The sequence below is a fragment of the Neodiprion virginianus genome, chromosome 3 (assembly GCF_021901495.1).
Source record: "Neodiprion virginianus isolate iyNeoVirg1 chromosome 3, iyNeoVirg1.1, whole genome shotgun sequence".
NCBI classification, from domain to species: Eukaryota; Metazoa; Arthropoda; class Insecta; order Hymenoptera; family Diprionidae; genus Neodiprion; species Neodiprion virginianus.
This window is the reverse complement of record NC_060879.1, coordinates 34377073-34397304: the sequence shown is the minus strand read 5'-3', so window position 1 is coordinate 34397304 and position 20232 is coordinate 34377073. Positions and strand designations below refer to the sequence as shown.

The window sequence follows — 20232 nt, the reverse complement described above, 5'->3', positions numbered from 1 at the left end:
CGAATTATTACCGTGCCTTGACTGTTACGGGTGGTTTTTTTTCACCCGGGCATTACGTCTCGGTGAACAATTTGAACAATTTCCAACTAACCTTCAGTTTAGCTACGGGATTGTAACAATGACTGTAACCGATCGCTGCGATCACGCTTATCCAGTGTGATGACCGCCAGGTGCAGTTATGTGCGTCGGAGAATCGAAAGTGTTTCTATTTACTTGTGGCAAGTGAAGTACGTGGACACGTTGAATTTATTTAGATAGACAAATACGCTTCATCGCCTTTCTCCGTTTACTGCCCGTGCTGCAGAAATTATAATTATCGTCGCCGTGATAATTTTTGCAACCGTTAATTACGAAACTTGCTACTGGCACGATCGGCGTAACGTCGGTTTTCAAAACGATAATAAATTTCAAGAATCATGTAATATTTGTTGACATTTCCTTGAATCAATACCTCGCGAGTCTTGTACAGTCGCTAAAAATCACTCGCGCTTAACATAAATTAAAACTGTGAAGGAATAGCTACTGCTGAAATATCACCCGGTAGTAACACGTATAGGAATGTGGCTTATCCCAAGTCTGGAACGCTAGAAAAGGTCAGGGATTTTCATGCCTCTCGAATCCGAGTAGAATTCGATTAAAAAACCGGAAATTTTACAAATTTTACGTAGGTGTTTTACAAGTTTTAGCCGAATCACGACAAGAAATGTTATTCTCGGTGACGATTAATCGGAATGTTACGGAAACAGTGTCTGAGATACTGTTGTCTCTTCACGTAAAATTATACAGGCATCTCACATTTCGAAAGTATAACTATGATCAAAAAATTCGAAGGCAATCAAATCCCGAGATCATACGTTATATATTAATCTCGTGCTGGAACCTTTGACTCGATTATTTCCTATTGATTGGATGTTTAATTGGAATATGAAAGCAGGATGGAAGGTGTTCTTTTTTTAGAAATTTTATTAAATCTACAGAGAATTAAAGATTTTTCTAAAACTGTTCACGTACAAAAAGTTTAAGCACATATTTCTTGGTCTAATCAAGAACGTTGAAAGGCCTGGAAATTACAGAAATTAACACACCTAGTGATCTAATTGATAATATCAAATGCTTAACTTACCCTCTCCGACGATCGATTTTAAAACCTTTCATCGATTATGATAGGTCCTGTGATTATTGTTAAAAATAATCCAACGTTTGATGAGTACTTTGTTGTTTGATGAAGTCTGAGAAAGTTGAATTAAATTGTTCGTATAATCGTTTGATTTTGAGAATCCTTTGAGTGAATTCGAGGAAGTGAAATTATTTCGACACGTAAATTATATTCAAATTCACTCCAAGTGGAAAATCGTTGTAAGAAATCGGTGGATAACCCCTCTGGTGCTCTTGGCATTGATTGACGATGTATATATACCTACCTATAGCGGAATTTCGGCCGTAATGAAATTGTTTTGTGCAACTGGTTGAATAATACCTCGTGAATTAGATAAGCTTTAACGTAGCAGCTCAGAGAGATTCTTTTTCAGTATAAGAAATGATGGAATTGATTACCTTGAAAATTTCTGATTTATATAACAAAAAAGAAAAAAAAAAAATAATGGTGAAATCAATTTTTCAATCTCATATTAATTGTCAACTAAAAACCGTGTTAAAAATTTATTTTTCTCTGTATCATTATTCTTTTTTTTTTTATTATTTGTGAAACAATTTACCATCGAGAAATACTGTGTTCATCCTGACATTTATTTGCGATCATTCTTATGCACCGTAATTTCGAGTAAATATCTTACGAATTTTAATGAACTTTAGTAAATTTTCGCAGATCAAAGAATCTCCAGAAGCGAGTTTCGGAGGGAGGATCCTTGCCTCCGGAGAATATTGTATTATACCAATAATCGCAGAGTGCATATAGCACGAGCGATCGAAAGGTGAGTAAGACGGATTGTAAAATCTTATACAAAAAAGTTGTTTTGTTTTCTTGCCTAGTGACAAAACGTTTCGTTTAAAATATTCAGATTGTCATTAGCCAGGCGTAGAACGGCTGAACGATTCATGAATTGACGACGAGGTGGTAATGCTCTAAAAACATGAGCTGGTCAATCGCCGGCACGTGGAACAGAGTTCAGAAGCGGTGATTTGCATGTAAGTACAGTAACGGTACATACGTTGTATAATTTCCCGTCATAGACATGCGGACGTTCTTGGAGGAACGGTACATCGGGGGAGAGGACACGTCGTAGGTGCGTATTCCCTGGTTTTAAGTACACACATCTGCCGCCAAAGGTTTACAATGGCGAACCCGCCGCGAGGAGAGAACCGTGCAAATGTCGTGGAATGCGGCATCTGTACTCCAAGGCGAACCACTCCGCGAGGCTGCACCCTAGATTTCAATACCCGCACACAACCGCGGCTACGGGAGTGTCAAGTGTCTGGGTTCCGAACGAGATCTCGCCGAGGAGCCGCAGGTCGTACCTTCGAAACAAGACGTCGACGGTCCTCGAAAGGACGCGGCCTTTTGGGACTACACCGAAGGTCCGGAGGTTCCAGACCATTAGCCGTTGGTATCAAGTCTCGGCGAACTAATTTATGCCGATCCGTAGAAACGATAGTCGAGTTCGCTCGATGTCGGGGTTTGGAAAATTATCAGGACCACTGTAGCCAATTTCCATTTAAAAAGCGGGCCAAAGAGACCCGGGTAAAGGATTTTATAGCCTCTGATTGAGAATGCCAGTCTATGGGTTATGAAGGGAAACGTAGCTGCTGGATTGGAGAGGATTTCGAAAGAACGGTAAGTTCATTTCATCATTTTTGTGGAACGAATTCTGATACGCTCTTGCAAAATTCTCTTCAAATGGGTACGAAAAACATGTTTAGTATTTAATCCGCAACGGAACTGCTCTAAGCATTTCGCGTTGAATATATAATAATGTATAATATAATAATATATGATACGGTTATCCTTCGTGGTAATGAAAAATGCCACTATCCTATGAAAGTGTTTCAAGGATTTCCGTTCACGGTTAGTCCCGGGGCATCTAGGAGAGTCAGTTTTTAGGTGCTTACGACTCGAAGAGCAACTACCGGAACGCCCCTTATGCGGATATATTCAAGTTTATCTGCCGTACGTAAGTCAGGGTCTGATCACGTGTCTCTCTATACATGACATCGATCAATCTTGGCTGCGTTAACCGTAGGCGTGCAGATTCCAATCTAAGGGGTGGGCCAGAGGTTATTTATTCAAGTTTCATTCCCCTTTCACCTCGAGTATGCTACTTGTAACCACGCTGCACGTAATTTCAGTTTTCAAAGGTTTGCATGCCTCGCAACATTTACGTTGACTTCATTCAACTGTTGCAGAAGTATCGGCCCGTAGAGAGTATGGCCTTTAACTAACATGCACTTATATTTCGAAAGAAGATTACAAATTGTGTGAATAAAACTAGGTTTGTGATTAAATTTGCATATTCATATAAGGCACACGAGTTTCTTGAAAATGTCAAACCGATGATGATAGAAAATAAAAATAAATGTGAAAATATATGTTTGTAATCCAAGATGTGGAAATGTGCGAGACAAATGTGCGATGGTTCATATACTCCTAGCGTTAACGCAGTCATTAAAATTGCAACACTATTTATTACTGTGCGTCGGATTATGAGACGCGTTTCGTAAAAGAGGCCTGCGGCTCGACACGTGAACTTTGAACCGATACGGTTGTCGTCAGGGAGAACAGACTAACGAATGTTGGAAAATTCATTCCAATTTCAGTATAACAAATTTTTCTCACTCCCGAAGCGCTCTGCAATGCTCGTTCAGAGACCTCTGGTCGACCTTGAGCGGCCAAGCATTAGTCGCCAACACTGGTTTTCGCGAACCGGTAGCTATGCCAACTCCGCTAAATATAGAATAGCTGAAAATTCTCGGTTGAGCAGCCAAAATTCTCGAGGCTCGTGGCTAAGCTTGATCGTATAGAATATAGTCCTTTGATAAGTGATCGGGATGAGCACTTCAATAATTTAACCAATGCGATCGAATTTGTATTCAATTTTGCGTAGATTTGTAGGCTATTGAGAAAACGTGGTTTGTTTTTAAAATTCAAAGATCTGGTATTCTTTAATGCCATTAACGTCGGCATAGAATACAATCCTGGATCGAGTTACACCTGAAAGCTGATTTAGACCATAATCCTCTCATCAAATTTACGCGTAGCGTTCAGCTTTCTTCAGAGCAAATTTATTCAGTAGCTAATTGACTAATTGCCCATGTCTAATACTCGATAGATCTTTGAATTAGAGCCCGAAGCACCAGCATCAAGAGTTACTTTTAATCTGAAATCTTTATTTACATACTCATTACATGCTCAACTATATACTGTATCGTGAAAAACGGGGCGTAGACCGATGAAAAAAAAAAAACAGTGAAGACAAATTTATAACTTAATGAATACACGGAGGCAGATTTGTGTCACGGTCAACGATCGACGGACCAATAAGCAGAACGAGCAGCTTGACGAACGAGATCAAGAGTCAGAAAGACAGAGAAAGTGAAAACGTGAAACAACCCACTTAGGTAAGAAAGACTTTGGTATTCATAAATTCACGTTATACATCTGGTGGGCACAACGCAGGTGTAAGTAAGCATATTAATATGTATTTAAAAAAAAAGTAACGAGACGATGGACCGAACTTACGTACTGCTTCTCCGGTTGGAGGCACGTACCAATAGTGAAAATAGGGGACAACCGAAGAAGAGCATGTAGAACCCATTGCTCACGAGTTTTGTACAGTCAATTGAATAGAGCGGGAATTATGAGAGTTCACGTTACCCAGTCAACCCTGGCTGACTCTCGCCTATTCACGTAATGTACACATGTGTCCGCAATTTCGAGACAACATGAGATATTCTCGATGGTATCGGTGAACGCTGCACACGTACGGTGCGCGATCGGACCGCGCCCTGCTCTCCAGCAAATCGAAAATAGGAAGAAAGTAAGTGCGACATGGGTGAAAGCTGTCTTTCAAATGTCACTGCGTTTGACCTTACCGAGTATGCGTTATGTATTCAAGGAGGCTCTTGCATAACTTAACCCCGTCGCCTGATCGCACCTGAGTTATGGTCGCCAAACGCGCCGCACAGACTTTAACAAAGTCCTTACGCTACTCCAGCTACTACCGCTAGTTATTTCTCTTTGTACACCAGGCGTTTCTTCTTGGCGACGTCGACGCGATTAGATGAATGCTCGTGCAGCCTTGAATTGATCTTTCGAAAAATCGGATCTGCACGCTCTTGCTGGGTGTAATATATAGCATAGAGGAGGTGAGTTCGGAGTATCTGCGGAAGTCTGTAACGTATAACGTGTCCAGGATTGAAGAGGCTGCGAAGAGAGATACGGTCGGCAGGATGAAGGAGGGGTCTCTGGTTCACCTTGACCAAAGTCTCAAGTGCCTCGAGGTACGGACGAAATTGAAAAATAAGGATTGGAGCCTATGGTTACTTCGGAGCATCGTGACTTGACTTCGAATCAATGACTGGCCAATCAGCGGACGATTCAGGGACCGTGACTTGCGTCCGGCTTCAGGATGCAGCGAGTATTTTCTCACGGATTTTACGCTCTGGCTTAAGTATGACCACGCGAAATCACTCGGAGTCCGACTCCAGGGCAAAGCTGTGTAACAGCGGTGAAATTTCTCTCATTCAACTTTCGGGATTTTGCTGTCACACTCTTCAAGATTAACTGCGGGGCTCTTCGGAAGCGTCGAACGAAAGTGATTGAAGGTGGAAGGCGAATGGACGGAGCGTATCGCCACGAGTCAGGCCCTCGGCCACCGACACGTCGATTTGCTTTATTGCCAAATCGGAATTTCAAATAACCAATTGCTGTCCGTTCTTTAGGATGACGTCGATGCAGTTAAGATCGTACATCGCGAGTCGGACGACGAACGACGTCGGGCATTACAACACCTGTTCGACGTGACCCAGTTGCCTCGCGGACGATTAAATTGCAAGCCATTCTTTGCATTTACGCGCATTTCTCTTACAGTCCTCCCAGTCTTCGCGGCAAAGGCCCAGTTACGAAGACTTAAGCCGTGCGTGACGAGCCGTATGCCGTTCTACGCATGTCTGGATAAATACGCCGCTTTCCACAAGCTTATACTCATTTTCAATGGCTCACTTTTTTTATTGACGCTTTTTTCTTCACCCGTCATTTTCAGACCAGCACTACTTACGGTTGGAGAAACGCGACAAATTGGCGTAACGATAATATTCTGCTATACTTGACATCGACTTTTGCGTTTATTAACCGAACGTAACGAGATTCGTTCTTTGCGTTACAAGAAACGTTGAAAAATATCTAGTATATAGTCTATTGTCAATAGAGATATAGAAAAGAGGAGAAGAAACAGGGTACCATTTTTATTCTACGAAACCTTTGTGGTGGATCGAACAAACAATCAACGGAAACCGAGTAGAATAAAACAATGACTGATCTTTGCGTAGGATTGGTGATTGGTATATATACGTGTTGGATTCGAATTGCCGATGATGACTGATAAGAGAAAACGAAGAATAACGTTATTAACGATTATTATCTGTTAAGCCTTTTTATTCTACTTTAATATTCAACTTTTGGGTGAAAGTTAGATTTTTAATATCAGATTCCTTACAATCAAGAAATAAAAAACGGATGACCTGTGAGTTCAATTTCACTTTTTATGTGGAAATCTTATTATTATAACGAGAGTCCATAAGCCTAAGTGAATATTCATTTTTACCGTTACAGAGTTGTTAAACACCGATTCGGATATTATTTATATTTATTTTCAGCAAACATAGTGGAAATTTTGCCAAATCTGGCAGCTATGTCAAGGCCAACAAGCGATACATTTAGTAGAAATAACATTGAAGTGACTGCACCGCGACTGTAATTAGGATGGATTTGCGAACAATTCCAAATCATCGAGGAATGAATTTTGATTCTGGATATGAGATTTATTATAAAGCTTTGACTTGGCCATGAATATGGATATTCGGATGTTGCGAAACATCTGAAAAAAGTTGCCCAAAAAGCAAACGAGCAGCGATGTGGAACCGCAAAAATGTAATACAAACCCAACGTGTATAAATGCCCGTCTTCAGCACCATGACGATGCTACTAAACTATAAAAACTGCAGATGCTTCTAGCTACATAAAAGTGTTTTTCTCAGTTCCAGCCATTCGAGACGCTCCTAATTAATTAAAGTCTATAACATCGCAAGTCGGCAGAAAACCGTGAAGAAAAATCTTAGGAAAAGACGCGTTCGTTAGTCGCTGTCGAACCGGGATTTGTAGAAGGATGGGGTAAAAGAATACCGTGAAGAAACTCTCGGCTTACAGCAGAGAATTTCACGATCAACAGAGCGTGCCGAAGAATCGTTCCTCCGACCCGTGACGGCCATATTGGTATTTTCATTGTCGTTCGGTGGCCGATACCAAGAACCCTTGCACGTCCGACTGGGACCGTCGGGTCACGTTGCAGATATGCAGTTATGCCTCCCACGCATATTCCACGCACAGAACAAGACGTACCCACAAAGGCTCAGCCCTCCGGACAATGAACGATACATGCAGCCGGCGATTATGTCGCCTGTACATATAAAGCCATGCGGTTATGTCACGTCGACGAATCGTCAGCTGCAGGCACGAGGTCGAAGAAACGACGGTCAAACTGCCTTATGTCATTGCGCATCTTTTTCTCGCCGATCGTGAGCGTTGTTTTTGTCTAGCGTATATTGATCGATGTGATGCATTGCAGTAACGCCTCTGGGGGGATGAAATCTTGGAAGCTCAATAGCGGGTTTCTTTATCCGAGAGCTTTCACGCCTCGAAGCTCGAAGGGGTGTTTCTTTATATCATGAGCAACTTACTGTGGCTTCGAAGAATATACCTACGTATACGAAGACACACCTCTGTGGCATTCCAAGATCCTATGTAACCACCTTCATATTTTCTTTTAAGAAAATGTTGTTACCAGCCATGTGCTGCAAATTCTACAGCACTGATGCTGAAATTAATGACTTCTACAAAATTATGCTTGCACGTGTAAGTGGCACGTTTCGCCTAAACGATCGTGGTATATTCTTTATTTTTTTCGTTTAACCGCGATCGTCGTTTAATTGTGTTTCGGTGTCTGGTTTAGGCGGGAAAAAACATCGCCTCATGGCTATCAGGATTTCTATCGGCAATTATAAGAGAAACGTCGAAAGATTCGGCGATAAAACTTGTATACAACCTATTGCAGATGCTATCGTGAACTTCCAGAAGAGTATAAACAACAACGGCCACCCAACGACATTTCTAACCAATTAGAAGTAAAATTTCACAAGATACGATTATACCAGGCATAGGATTAATGGTCAGGTTTGTCAATAAATTTTTAAAACGCTTTCGTTTGAATCACGAGTTTGACACTGTCGGAGTGTCTTCTTGACCTGACGGAGCTGACGGACGTCAGAATTATGTTAAAAGAATCGAAACTGGGCGATTCGTCGACAAATCAGACAGAGAAAGTCCCATATTTTAATCAGTCCGTGTGATGTGGTAGCGACGACGCCTTCGCGTTGTCAGAGCCTTGCCTCGCCTCGCCGTTTCCTGTTAATTTCCAGTTCCGTCTTTGTTGGAGAGTGCTCGTGCCGGGCGTGGCAGCCGCAAGAAAGCAATCTGGGAAAGTAATACCCATACTCTGTAAACAGGCGTCACCGCGATATCCACAAGTAAAGCATTGCGACGCGTTCGCAGCTTTGGCGCCTGGGCGCATGGTTGATTGCTTATCAGATCTATCCGCCCGGATATACTACATCCGTGTCTATTAATACACCGATTTACCGCCGTAAGGTAGTGCAAGCTTCACGAGTTGTGTTCGAAGGCTGAACCCTACTGATCGGAGTAATTTTTTCGTAGCTTTTTGTCCAGCTTTGAAGAGATGCGATCATTGCTCAATGTATCCACTGTTTCAGGTGCATATTCTATCTGGGCTGCTCATAAGTCCTAAATCGTAGACATCGTGACTGAAGACTGCCCTGATGGGGTTTTGTATGCGTTATGGGATTGAGTGATCAACGGCTCCCGCCGATAAAGAAGTTATCGGATCGCTAACACGGTCTTGTTCCCTCAGGCCCATTTACGCTCCGAGTAGTGATCGCGAAAATTTACCCAGGGGCAACCGTCTTTAAATTCTTTGTTCAACGACACGCTTGGAATCGTATCGACGGAAAGTATGCAAACAGTCGGATACCTTGCAAGGATGCTTGGATAATCTTTGAAACCAACTGGTGTTCGGCTGATGGCAATTGGCTGAACCGAGAATCTGAAATTACCTGTTCAATCGACTTCGTTGAACTTCGTAGTAGGATCTACTCCGATCTACGGATATTTTTTCGTCGATCATATGTTCGGTAAGCTCAGACGGTAAGGTAGAGTTCTGTTTTCAGAGCGGTAGGATTCGATGAGGGTAATGATCGAGTAATCAATGGGTTTTCGATATATAAAATTGATTTATTGAAGCGATGTTGGTTAAAAAGCGGATAATCTATACTGTTTCTTGATTAACTGTAAACATACAGAGAAAAAAATACAGGTTTTTAGAAAATTTTCAAATTTCGTATCACAGTACACCGCGGAAACGGATCGGTCCATTGCAATTTTTTAACAACCATAAAATTTAAACCCTTCTACGCAGTTTGTTCAATTCTTTCTCGTCTGAAATCTTTGAAAACTGCAATCGACCCATCAGTTTCCACTTTCTTACCGCTACAGCGGTAATATTCGAGCTGCTTGAGTTATACTGACCACTTAGCGATCGCGAAAGGCTTGCACAAGTCCGACGACTTGTCGTATGCCTGTCCGTTTAGGCACTCGACGAGTTCAGGAATCCCATTCCTGCAAACTACCACACTACTGCAGGAATTGGTCAACCTTCGAACGTCTCCGTCCGTGCATCTTTTCCCATCGAGTTGCTCAGGTATCACCTGCGTCTGCCCCCATGGATTTTCCGGCAACAGTTTTTTGGCTTCTTCCTGTTGCACGCTAAGATCAATGCCTGCGCCTTGTTGGACATGCTGCTGCTGTTGTTGCTGTTGAATGAGAATCGGGTGAAATTAACAGTAGAAATATCTCCATCCGAAAACTAAGCATATAACTATTTACCGTGTCTTCTGAACAAAATTGTCCAAAAGTTCGCCACATACCTTGATGTCTTTTTCTTTTCCTTGCTGTTTCTCCCACGACGAACCTACCGTGCCTTGATGCCAGGGGTCAGACTCAACGTCAGATCCTTTCGTCAGCCAAGGGTTTGCAGGATACTGAGGCTGCGGAACTTGTTGGGGTGGGTAGTACGAAGGGGGTGGTGTAGGCGGATGTGAGTGGTGCGGAGGGTGTGGGTGGTGCGGAGGATGAGGAATTATCGGGGGTGTCCATGGAGCGGGCTCTGCAGCACCTCGGCAATCCACCCTGTAGAGGTAGTCGCAAATGCCGAATTCCTACGGTGATCAAACAACATATTAACATCGACGTTGCGCAGACGCGACGGCAAAATAATGCTGGCATTGATCAGGATATGAAATTCATGACACTGAAGTCGTTATTCGTATCTAGGAACGTGGCATGACCATTATAGAATTTACATTTCTACTTATAATAATGATCAGTAGAAAAACCTCTGTGCGCAGGTAGTATTTATAGATACTTACGAAGGAGCAACGAACTGCTGGTCATTGGATTGTAAAAAGCTACATTAATTCGGAATGCACGAGTTCCCCGCCGGGGCTTTGTTTTGTAATTTTTAAGTTTGTGAGAATAATTTACTTCATGGATTATGCATGATGTATGCGCGATGCAACAGGATGCGCATTATGTTTCCATATTCCAAAGTAAACGCGCGGTTCCTACAGCGCTGTGTTCGGTGCAAAAGGAATGTTGATTATACAATATTCAATGCACTCGGCTTTGTTTTCCATTTATGGAAGTAATTTTTTGACCACTCGTCAAGAAGAATTTCCATTCGGATAATATTGAGTACCTATTGTGTAAACAGGAGCTAGGCGCGGAGCGTCGATTTAGTGATATTTACAATATCATAAAAGGGATTCCTAATCGATTGTTGTAAGCTAACCAAAAACAATAACATTCTATCAGATCATTATCACGTATCGCTTACATCGTTGTAGACAAGACCTCGCGGGCAATGACGTATCGTGGGTTTTCCGTAAACACAGACGTAGAATTCGGAACAGTTGGTTGAACTTCTGTATTGGCCATTCGGGGTTGGGCAAGTGTTCGAACCTGGTTGTAGCTCCGGTTCTGCAAGAATGTTAACGGCGTGACATCAGACACACGAGTCCTTCGAACTGTGCAGGTAATTTAAGTTGCGAATCTTATCCCGCCACGTGTTACGACGGAATAAAACCAAAAGCGAGATAACTTCGACTTACATAAACTTGAGTACCATATTCAACAGCTTTGAGATAGTCAAACAGCAGCGGATCATTAACATTTTGATGTGTATTCAAATGGTTGACTCCGCGTCAATTCAGACTTTTTGTTCTAGAGTATGTCTATGAGATTACAGTAAAAGAGGTAAATTCTGCATTTTAAAGGCAAATAGCGAAACATGTTTCCCGGTTTTTTCTTCGTCAAAGTCAAGTAAAGTTGAACCGCGAAAATCAACCAACGATATTTACGTATTTTGATGAAACTGAGCTTCGTGTTTTTTTTACACATTACCGTTGATGTAATCAATTTGCAAGAGCGGTGAATATCAGATTTTTTTCTTCAAAGCTGTTTGCCCGTTAGAATGCATAATTAAAAACAAGTCGTTTTTTAACCAATGTAGGTACCCGTTACGCGAAAAATTAATCCTCGTATTGGAGACTGTAATATCTAACCTTAGTCATAGGAAATCGTGAAATAAGTCTGGAGTTCAATTTTCATTGACTCTTAAAGGTGTCTTCAGGTACTTACGGGGCGTGGGTGCCGGCCGGCTACCGCAGTAGACGTTGTAGGAAAAGTCGCAGTAGTTTTTGTATTCATTGAACAGCAATCCGCCAGGGCATTCCTGCTCGATTACGATACCGTCCCAGCAATTAAGATAACTTGAGCAGCTTTTCCAGCTAGCGAATTGACCTCTGAGAGCCAGACAACCTTCCGGTAGAACCGGTGGCTCTGGTTTCGGTGTCGGTGGAATTGGTTTAGTCGTTGGAGGTGGCCAAAACGGTTGAATTGGACGAGGAATGTCGCCGTAGCTCTGCTTTACCTCGCCCTGGTTTGCAGAGGGGTTCGCACTCGGGATTTCGGGCTCTTTGTGCCAACTTGTAAGTTCCTTATCCAGCTTATTGTAGTCGATACGGTCCCATACGTTCGGTGACACTGAAATTGTCGTGATGTATCAAATTAGAGTATTTCATTCTTCTAGTTGGCAAGAAGATAAGCTCCAACAATATTCTCTGGGATACCAGAAGGAAGGAAAAACATGAGGTAACTCTTTTGATGGTCAAAATATAGGCCGTAGTCTGACTTCTAAAAAACTGCAAGTAAGGGGCGTTTTAAAAGCTTATTTGAATTCAAACTTGGAATGTTTTGACAATCTGTATTCATGGGATTGGTTTTCGCGCCTTCGAGTCTATTAAAGTGAAGTGAATTACACCGATTGCATGTGAAATCAAATTGAAACAGGAGAGGATTTTATTTTTCAAAGCAGCCTTTACTCTCGACATGTTCGACGAGCGATGACATATTGATGATACTGATCGATATGCCCAGTAGTGCCGCAGGTGGCGTCCACCATAAGAAAATAAATCGGATCCAACTCGGTTGTCGAATTGTTTAATTGACACGATTTATCAATACGGAGCAGTTTGGTCTAGACCATGAAATTGCTCCGCGGGTGGTTTTTGATACCAGTACCGCACGTCCATGTAAGGATGCTCACTTATGGCTTCGCTGTTGTTGGTCTGTGGAATATTCATATCGGTTTACACAAATATAACCCGCATTCGGCGTGGGTTCGGAGACCCGAGGCGGTTACAAACGCCTCTGCAAAAAGTTGATGAGACTCGAGCGACATAAACGGTTATGCGCAACGTTCCCTCGTAACGTTGGGTTAATATTTAAATAAGCCTTGAGCAGGTTCTGCCGTTGACCTACGGCCCGTCTTTGTTACGTTCTTGGCTAATTGTTCTCAGATTTTTGAACGCTACTCTTCTTGTTTCTCAAACCTCTTTCTCGCACACGAGTGGCGTTATTGAATAAATATTCACGTCGTACTCGAGTTGTGTTCAAGCGCGAAGCCTCTTCACTTTCGCACGCCCCAACGCTGCAGGGAACGAAGCTCTGTTGGTGGCAAAGACTGAAAGAACTCCGTGAGATGGGCAGGTTTCGTTTCAAAGTTTTCTTATTCTTCGAAACGTGACATAGAACGTTGAAATGATTTCACTTGGTTCGTCACTGGTACGTATAAGATCCTTCAGACTTTTGAAAAAACAATATCTACTTGGGGGAAAGATTTTTATACTTGATCAACGTATCAAGCCCCCCAAAAACCAAATCGTTGCCGTATGCACATGCAGAATATAAATTCCAGTTAGCTTTTTGAATGACCGGGTAAGTCCGAAATCACCATCGCGTTGAAAAAGTCTGTTTTGTCACAGAAGAATTATTGTGTGGTACGATATTAGTGTAACAAAAAATTGAAGCAATAATTTGCATTTATAATGGTCTGAATATCTTATAATTGATTGCTTCGAGCTTCGAACGTGGGATTTTAACTTAACGTTTGATCAGTGTTTAACGCTGGACCGATTAGGTATCGGAAATTATTTTTAACACATTCGTTCCGAGCATTTAAAACCTTTGCGCTAAATGATTCACTGTAAAATTATTAATAATCCAAGTTCAGACAATTACTATAAAAACTGAGCAATTAATGTTGAGGCGATTGTTCCTGGATTACATGGGCTGTCATTCGGTATTCGAATTTTTATCGGTCTTCTTAAAACTCCCGAAAAATCTTCTATTCAGACTCGATCTCGTCACATAGTCCTATAGTACCGTCATACTACGTTTCAAACTTGAATGTTGTTGCTCAAATAATCTTTGGCATTGAAACCACACTTTACTCGATTCATATCGCGTACGGAATACGTGAACGTGCGTACGTCGCGTTACTACTGGATGAATGGCACGCATCGTAGTCTTATATCTCTATGAGTTTAGCTCGCCTCGACGCTGATTTCATTACGTTTCAAGAGGTTCATACACCTTAGAAGGTTTTTCCTACAAGAACGGGTGTGGCTCAAGGCAATTTGTCAGTAGCGAAACTTATTTTCACTGTGCTGGATGGAGATCTTTTCTTCAAGAGCGAGTGCGAGCATTGCTAATTGGATTTAATCGCATCTCTCGGGGTTCAATAATCGTAGCTTTTATATGATAAATCTGAAGCTTGTGGTAATTCACATCAAATTTGGTTAGAAGAAACTCGTGAAGAAGCCGTTGAAACTAAGGTGTTCTGCAATATTTCGTAGTAAATGGAAATCATATGTTATGCTAATGCCAGTATAAAGGGCCGGCGAATAGTTTATAAATAATGAAGGAACACTGATCGACTCTGATTCATTCACATCTATTTTAAGCACAAACAGGAGTCAAAACTTACTTAATTATTGTAATGAAGCTACGTTTTAAAAAAATTTCCCGATGCTCTCTTGGTTCTCGAATCGTTTCACCGTCTACGTGAACTAACGATTCTAAATTTGACTAGGAACAATGACGCGAAGTACTTTTCGCGTGGTTTGGCTCAATGGCACCAGTCAACAACAAACCTGTTGGATTTTCCTAGCGCACATTAACTGACAGATCAGCATCACTCACCTTGCTGTTGCTGCTGCTGCTGCTGCTGCTGCTGCTGCTGCGTCTGCTGGAGATAAGTCTGCGTAGCTTGAGACGTGGGATTCAGAGCAGCCGCGAGGCTCAAGAGAGCCGGTAAATACAAATAGAACATTGCCGTGAACAATGGTATCGACGGATTGATCCAAGGATACAGACGACGGATTAAAGTGCGTTGCAAATTCGCGATATACCGAATGTGCAATATTACTCGCAAAAAAGTTTTCACACGTATCGCCGAAGCTGCGATGTCCTGGGTTCGAGTTCTGATGCTGTGGCCTGGACCTCGTCGTTCAGGGCTTACATAGGACAATCCCCACCACGGAGATTCGGACGCTCACAGGACTCCCCCTGAACGCAGGAAGTGCACGTTCGAGTGGCGAAAAGTATTCGCAATATACACAATGCGCCCACTTCGGGGAAGGAGATGCGTCCGTTAGCCACCCGGATCGTCTCTGATTTTCGAGAAATAAGCGTTGTAATGCTCTTGTGTTGTGTACGAGTGTCGTTGGTACCGGCGTTCGACGTCACCGCAGGCGGCATACTTTATTGCCTGGTTTTTGTGCATCTTGGCTTGTACATCTCGGTTTTCGGAGGCGTACAGGAAAACCGTGGAATTGTAAGAATTTTTGATAGTTCTAACGCGTCATCGTACTCTTGCTTACCGCATTGTCGCCGCAGGGAGGCAGTTACAGGATGATACATCCTGCTCTTTCCAAGATCTACTTATTTCACTATATTCTCAAAGCTATAAATTTATCAAATTATTTCCGTCAGGTATTCCGAGAATATTATGCCATACGCAGCTTGATCAGCGCCTAATCCAGGTTCCCAACTCTGTCTCGTTAATCCTGTCATCATTTTGCCATTCAAAAGAATCTCCATGGGATTCGACAGACCATTCAGCTCTATTAGATATCGATGGCGATTAAAAGAGTAAGAATAGCCTGTGAATTTGTCCATTGCCACGTCGATTCCTTTACCCCAATGGCGATGGAGCGATTACCTCTCCTACTTTCAATTTTGAGTTTCTCGTCCGGAGTTCTGTTGCAAAAAAGTTCAATCAATTGTTATAGCGAGCCGAATGGAATGCCTCAATGTGTTCGAGAACTAGACAATAAGAAACGTTGAGCGAGGGCTGCTCGATGGCTGACGATGAGTACGATTGAAGGAATTCAGAGAAATAAGATGGAATGGATTGAAATTTTGTAAACTTTGTCGGGCCTCAAAGTCAGCCGTGAAACAAATGGTGTGGAATTAATTGTAAATTACGCAATATCATACCCTCAGAGGCGAGGACGGTTGTGAATAGAATGATAAAAACGCCAGGGCCAGACTATGGCTCTTCATTTTGACGGCGGTACGTAGTTTCGTCAATTTTTTAGACGGCAAAACGTTCGGCGTTTACACAGATCGCATATATTGACGGACATCAGGAAATCGTGACTCTTGATCTCCGATAATCATCGCGAACATGCGCGGCTAATTCTAATGTGAGGTTTGTACGGAATACGAAAAAGAGACTAGAACAGGATGGGTGGGACCGCTCATGGTATTCCAACCGTCTGACGATGAAAAATAAATTTTCACTCAGACTCGATTTTCGGCAACGCAGCCGTTCTTCTGGCGCCAGCCTTCGGCCGAGCACTAAGAAAAATGACGAAAAAATAGGGATTACAAGGCCGAGAGTGGTGCAAATTTCGCAGAGGTAAGGATCTCTTGACTGTAAAATTACAGGGCTTATTTAGAACCAGACCGTTCCGTTGGTTATTCGATCGTTGCAGTTTCTGGCGCCTGCCATTACAATTCTTGTGGTGAGTTATAAACGTTTATGAGCGTGCGTAATTTTCGGAATTAAAGAAATAATAACTCGAATTATACACCTATCGGCTTCTTTAACCGTGACGAACTACCGAAGGTGTCTGTGCAGTTGTACACCGGGTGTAAGAAATAATTATATTTTCTTACGGTCTGTGGTATTTGCATTGAAAATCGTGAGAGGAATTCATTTAAGCCACTACAGGGCCGTGGGCGCAACCTGGATCCTTCTTTAAAAATCAGTAAGCAGCTATCCTTCAGACATGAGTTTTGTTTTGATGTACCCACGATTGACGCTCGTGTAATACACAGGTGCCAACAAGCATTTTTTCTTTTTTTTTTTCTTTAAGATGTTTACTTTGCCGATCGAAATCAGGTAGGTATCTTTCACGTATTTGACATCCGAGTGATCTTGTCGCTCGCGATCAAGTGATGTCAGTAACCTCGCATCTAGTAGTGATAATGAATATGTTTGACTTGTGTGTATTTATCTATATTTTTGTAGTTAGTCAGTACTGCACAGCTACGAATGAAATTACACGTTCTTATGCGACGGGGACGAATATGAAATGGAGGAATTTTCAATAACTCTTGGCTCTGCAGGTCTCCCATGCACTTTTAAGGAATACGTTACTTATCAGCGGATACTCGTACGTCGATTGTGTAGTAGAACATACGGCTAAGTAGCACTGCATTGAAATTAGAATTCGCATCAAGAAAACGGTCCATCGGTCTCCTTTTTCCTGGAGAACGACTCGAGTCCCGTATCATAATGAAAATAACAAAGATCCGGTGTTTATACATCGTAAAACCTCCCACGGAAGATGAATAGAGCGCGGCTTGGAATTTGCATCTCGGGGTTGACGGTATATCATAAAGAATAAAGGGGGTGAGAAAAGACGCAGAAAAAACTCGTGATTTAGAGACAAGAGGGCGAAGGAACATTTCTTACAAACACTTTTGGTACGATCATTTTTCACAGTCACCATTCCGCTGCCTCATCTTCGTCGATGCGAGGTCCTGCTTTTTCATTTTGGATGGTCGAATAAATATTCAGTCTTCTAAGAAATAGTTTTGTCCGGCCGAACTCGGACCGCTGAGGGCAACGAGGGTCCGATCCTTCTGATTCAGAATGCTGCTGTGAATCTAGGAACAGATCTGACTCGAGCGGAATGCAGCTCGAGGAGTAAAAGGAGTCGGCGTTGAGTCGGACGGACAGCGGGCGCGATCGGATAATTGAAGATCCTTGGTTTCGTCCTTGGGGCAATTAATTTCGGAGATTGATTACGACCGAGGAAATATTAGCGGGAAACTGTTACTCGGTGAAATTGAATAAATTTTAATCCCGTGTACACGAATCACCACTTACCGTATCGTACAAACGTGCCTGTCCAATTTGGCCGGCAAAGATTTATTCGTGTAATAAAAATGAACAGTTACAAATTTGTTTTGCAGAATTGAAAGTTACCGCACCGTACAGCTTTTCGGTACGACATACCCATTTCCTTAATCGCCACTCGAGGCACGAGTTGTCGGGTCGTCGGTGTCGTATCGTTTTACGCAATGCGGATTCACGATTTTACATTTTATGTAACGTCATTGGATAAAATGCGTTTGTGCGACAGTCCCGCTCTCCTTTCCCAAATAATTTTCGCGTTCACGTCACCCGGCGAAAATACCGAGTTACCGTTTTTTCGCGCACATTGCTAAATAAATCAATTCTACGTTACTGATATCAGGCTATACTCGTTACTTCAAACTCTCCGATGGTCGGTACTGTTAATCTCCTCTTATCAGACTCGCGGTTGTTTATTGCCGGTATATCGCCAACGGATATCAACAGCTGTACACTTCAGCTCAGCCGAAGTATGAAAAACATTGTAATATGCCGTCATGCGAATGATGGCACATAATTCTCATTGTACAATAATCGCTGGTAACGCAGTAGTTACCTTCCTGCATACAGGACGTCAGCTGGTGATCGAATTTCACCTAGATTTGAGACTCGGATATCTAGGCATTCTTGCAGATAGTATCGGAGTCAGCTGCACAGGTTACGGAGGTCGGTTGCATGCTCTGTGTTCCAAGCGTTGCAGCTGCATGTGACTCCGAGAAGTCCGGCAGTGTTGAGCTTTTCGCGGACTCCCACGTGGAGGTTACTGCATTTTGGCAGTGGACAAGGTTACGTGGCCGAGGACATGCTCCGCCTGCAGATACGGATTAACGGTGAAGACAAAACCGGAGGTGATACCTACCGTCGCGAGAATCACAGTGCGTCAACTTGCACTTGGACTACTTAAGGGACTATCAAGGGGATCAGGGTAATCCGTTGCTACCTGCAGGTGGGTGGAGCGGTTACGCGGATTCCCACGCAGTTCAATAAACCTCCTTGAAGTTTGAGTCGGTAAAAAGTATCGAACAATCAGCCCGTATCGTCTAGTCTCTTGGGCTTTGCATATCCAATGAGAAGATCTCGAGGAATATATTTGTCACCCGGAATTGTACTTATTAATCAGCTTTAGTCACGCATCTCTCATCCGACGACGCGTTGTAGTTGATATCTTCACATCCTCGCCTCAAATACTTATCATAAATTTATAGAAAGATTGAAGCTCCTCGAGGGCACGCGAAAATCTAGAAACCATAATTTAATGATAATTGCCAACGTCCGGAGAACGCTGCTCATGCGGTGCAGTATCTGTGGTTTATTTTTATGGCTTGTGAAGTTTTACGGGTTTTGGGCGGAACCGATTCTGTACCTCAGCTTAAGGCTCTTGGTAATTAAAACATACATTCTTTCATATCTCGAATTTAAGGCTAGACCTCAGCCGTTTAGCTGGTCAATTGATAGTAGAACTTCCCGATCCAATGACAATTTCTGCCAGAAATGTATCAAGCCTGTTATGGTACTTAAATCTCTGGTTCCTACTTGCGATCAGTTAATACCACTTCCAGCAAGGTTCCTGGAACGATACGAACAAGATCGTGGCGTTGAGTATCTTGTGTGCCGGGATGACTGGAGGTCGGCGGCATCGCTACACGCGTTACGTGCTGGGATTACGTGCACCTATAATGGATGCGTGGAAGTTGGGTTTCCCATGTAATTACCTGCAGTCGCGAAATTGAAACCTCGTATATGACAGTGCGACCTTGTAAGAGCGAATGTTTTACATCGATATCGGATAGCGGTGGCTCGGTACCGCCTGGCTTCTTTGCCGTGAGTAACCGCAGTTTTACGGTTGATGTGCAAAATCTTGGAGAACCTCAACCGCAACCCTTCAGACGATTTGTCCACTAACTTACGTACATGAAATTTTTATTTTTTCTTTCATTTGAAGTCATTGAAGTACCGTGGACGAGATATTTTGCTGGGTGTACGAACAGCTTGCTCGGATTCTATACGGAACACGAAAGTTGACGTGATACTTCAGAGTTCAAGTGACGCGAGCCAATATTTGCGTCAGCGTTGCGTCGTGGTGATATAAGATCCTGCACTT

General features: G+C 42.7%; 1 protein-coding gene and 1 long non-coding RNA gene across 2 annotated transcripts; one reads left to right on the top strand and one right to left on the bottom strand.

Annotated features, from left to right (window-relative positions):
- The first annotated feature begins 1839 nt into the window (after positions 1-1839).
- Positions 1840-3459, top strand: LOC124299906 (uncharacterized). The gene is made up of 2 exons (XR_006907103.1): positions 1840-1931; positions 2019-3459. It is a non-coding gene; the product is annotated as an uncharacterized LOC124299906 (long non-coding RNA).
- Positions 3460-9514: 6055 nt separating this feature from the next.
- LOC124300575 (uncharacterized) lies at positions 9515-15203 on the bottom strand. The gene is made up of 6 exons (XM_046754807.1): positions 14903-15203; positions 11999-12403; positions 11196-11338; positions 10228-10518; positions 9830-10113; positions 9515-9589 (listed from the first exon to the last, which is right to left on the bottom strand). Exons 1-6 carry the CDS (start codon positions 15030-15032, stop codon positions 9586-9588), a joined length of 1257 nt encoding a protein of 418 aa, XP_046610763.1. The 5' UTR covers positions 15033-15203; the 3' UTR covers positions 9515-9585.
- Positions 15204-20232: the final 5029 nt, after the last annotated feature.

Excerpts from the sequence above, each read along its gene's own strand:
- LOC124300575 (XM_046754807.1), bottom strand. The coding sequence starts at position 15,032 with ATGTTCTATTTGTATTTACCGGCTCTCTTGAGCCTCGCGGCTGCTCTG. Across the intron at positions 12,404-14,902 it reads GCAGCAGCAGCAACAGCAAG|TGTCACCGAACGTATGGGAC; the intron begins GTGAGTGATGCT and ends CGACAATTTCAG. Across the intron at positions 11,339-11,998 it reads CCGGCCGGCACCCACGCCCC|AACCGGAGCTACAACCAGGT; the intron begins GTAAGTACCTGA and ends ACATTCTTGCAG.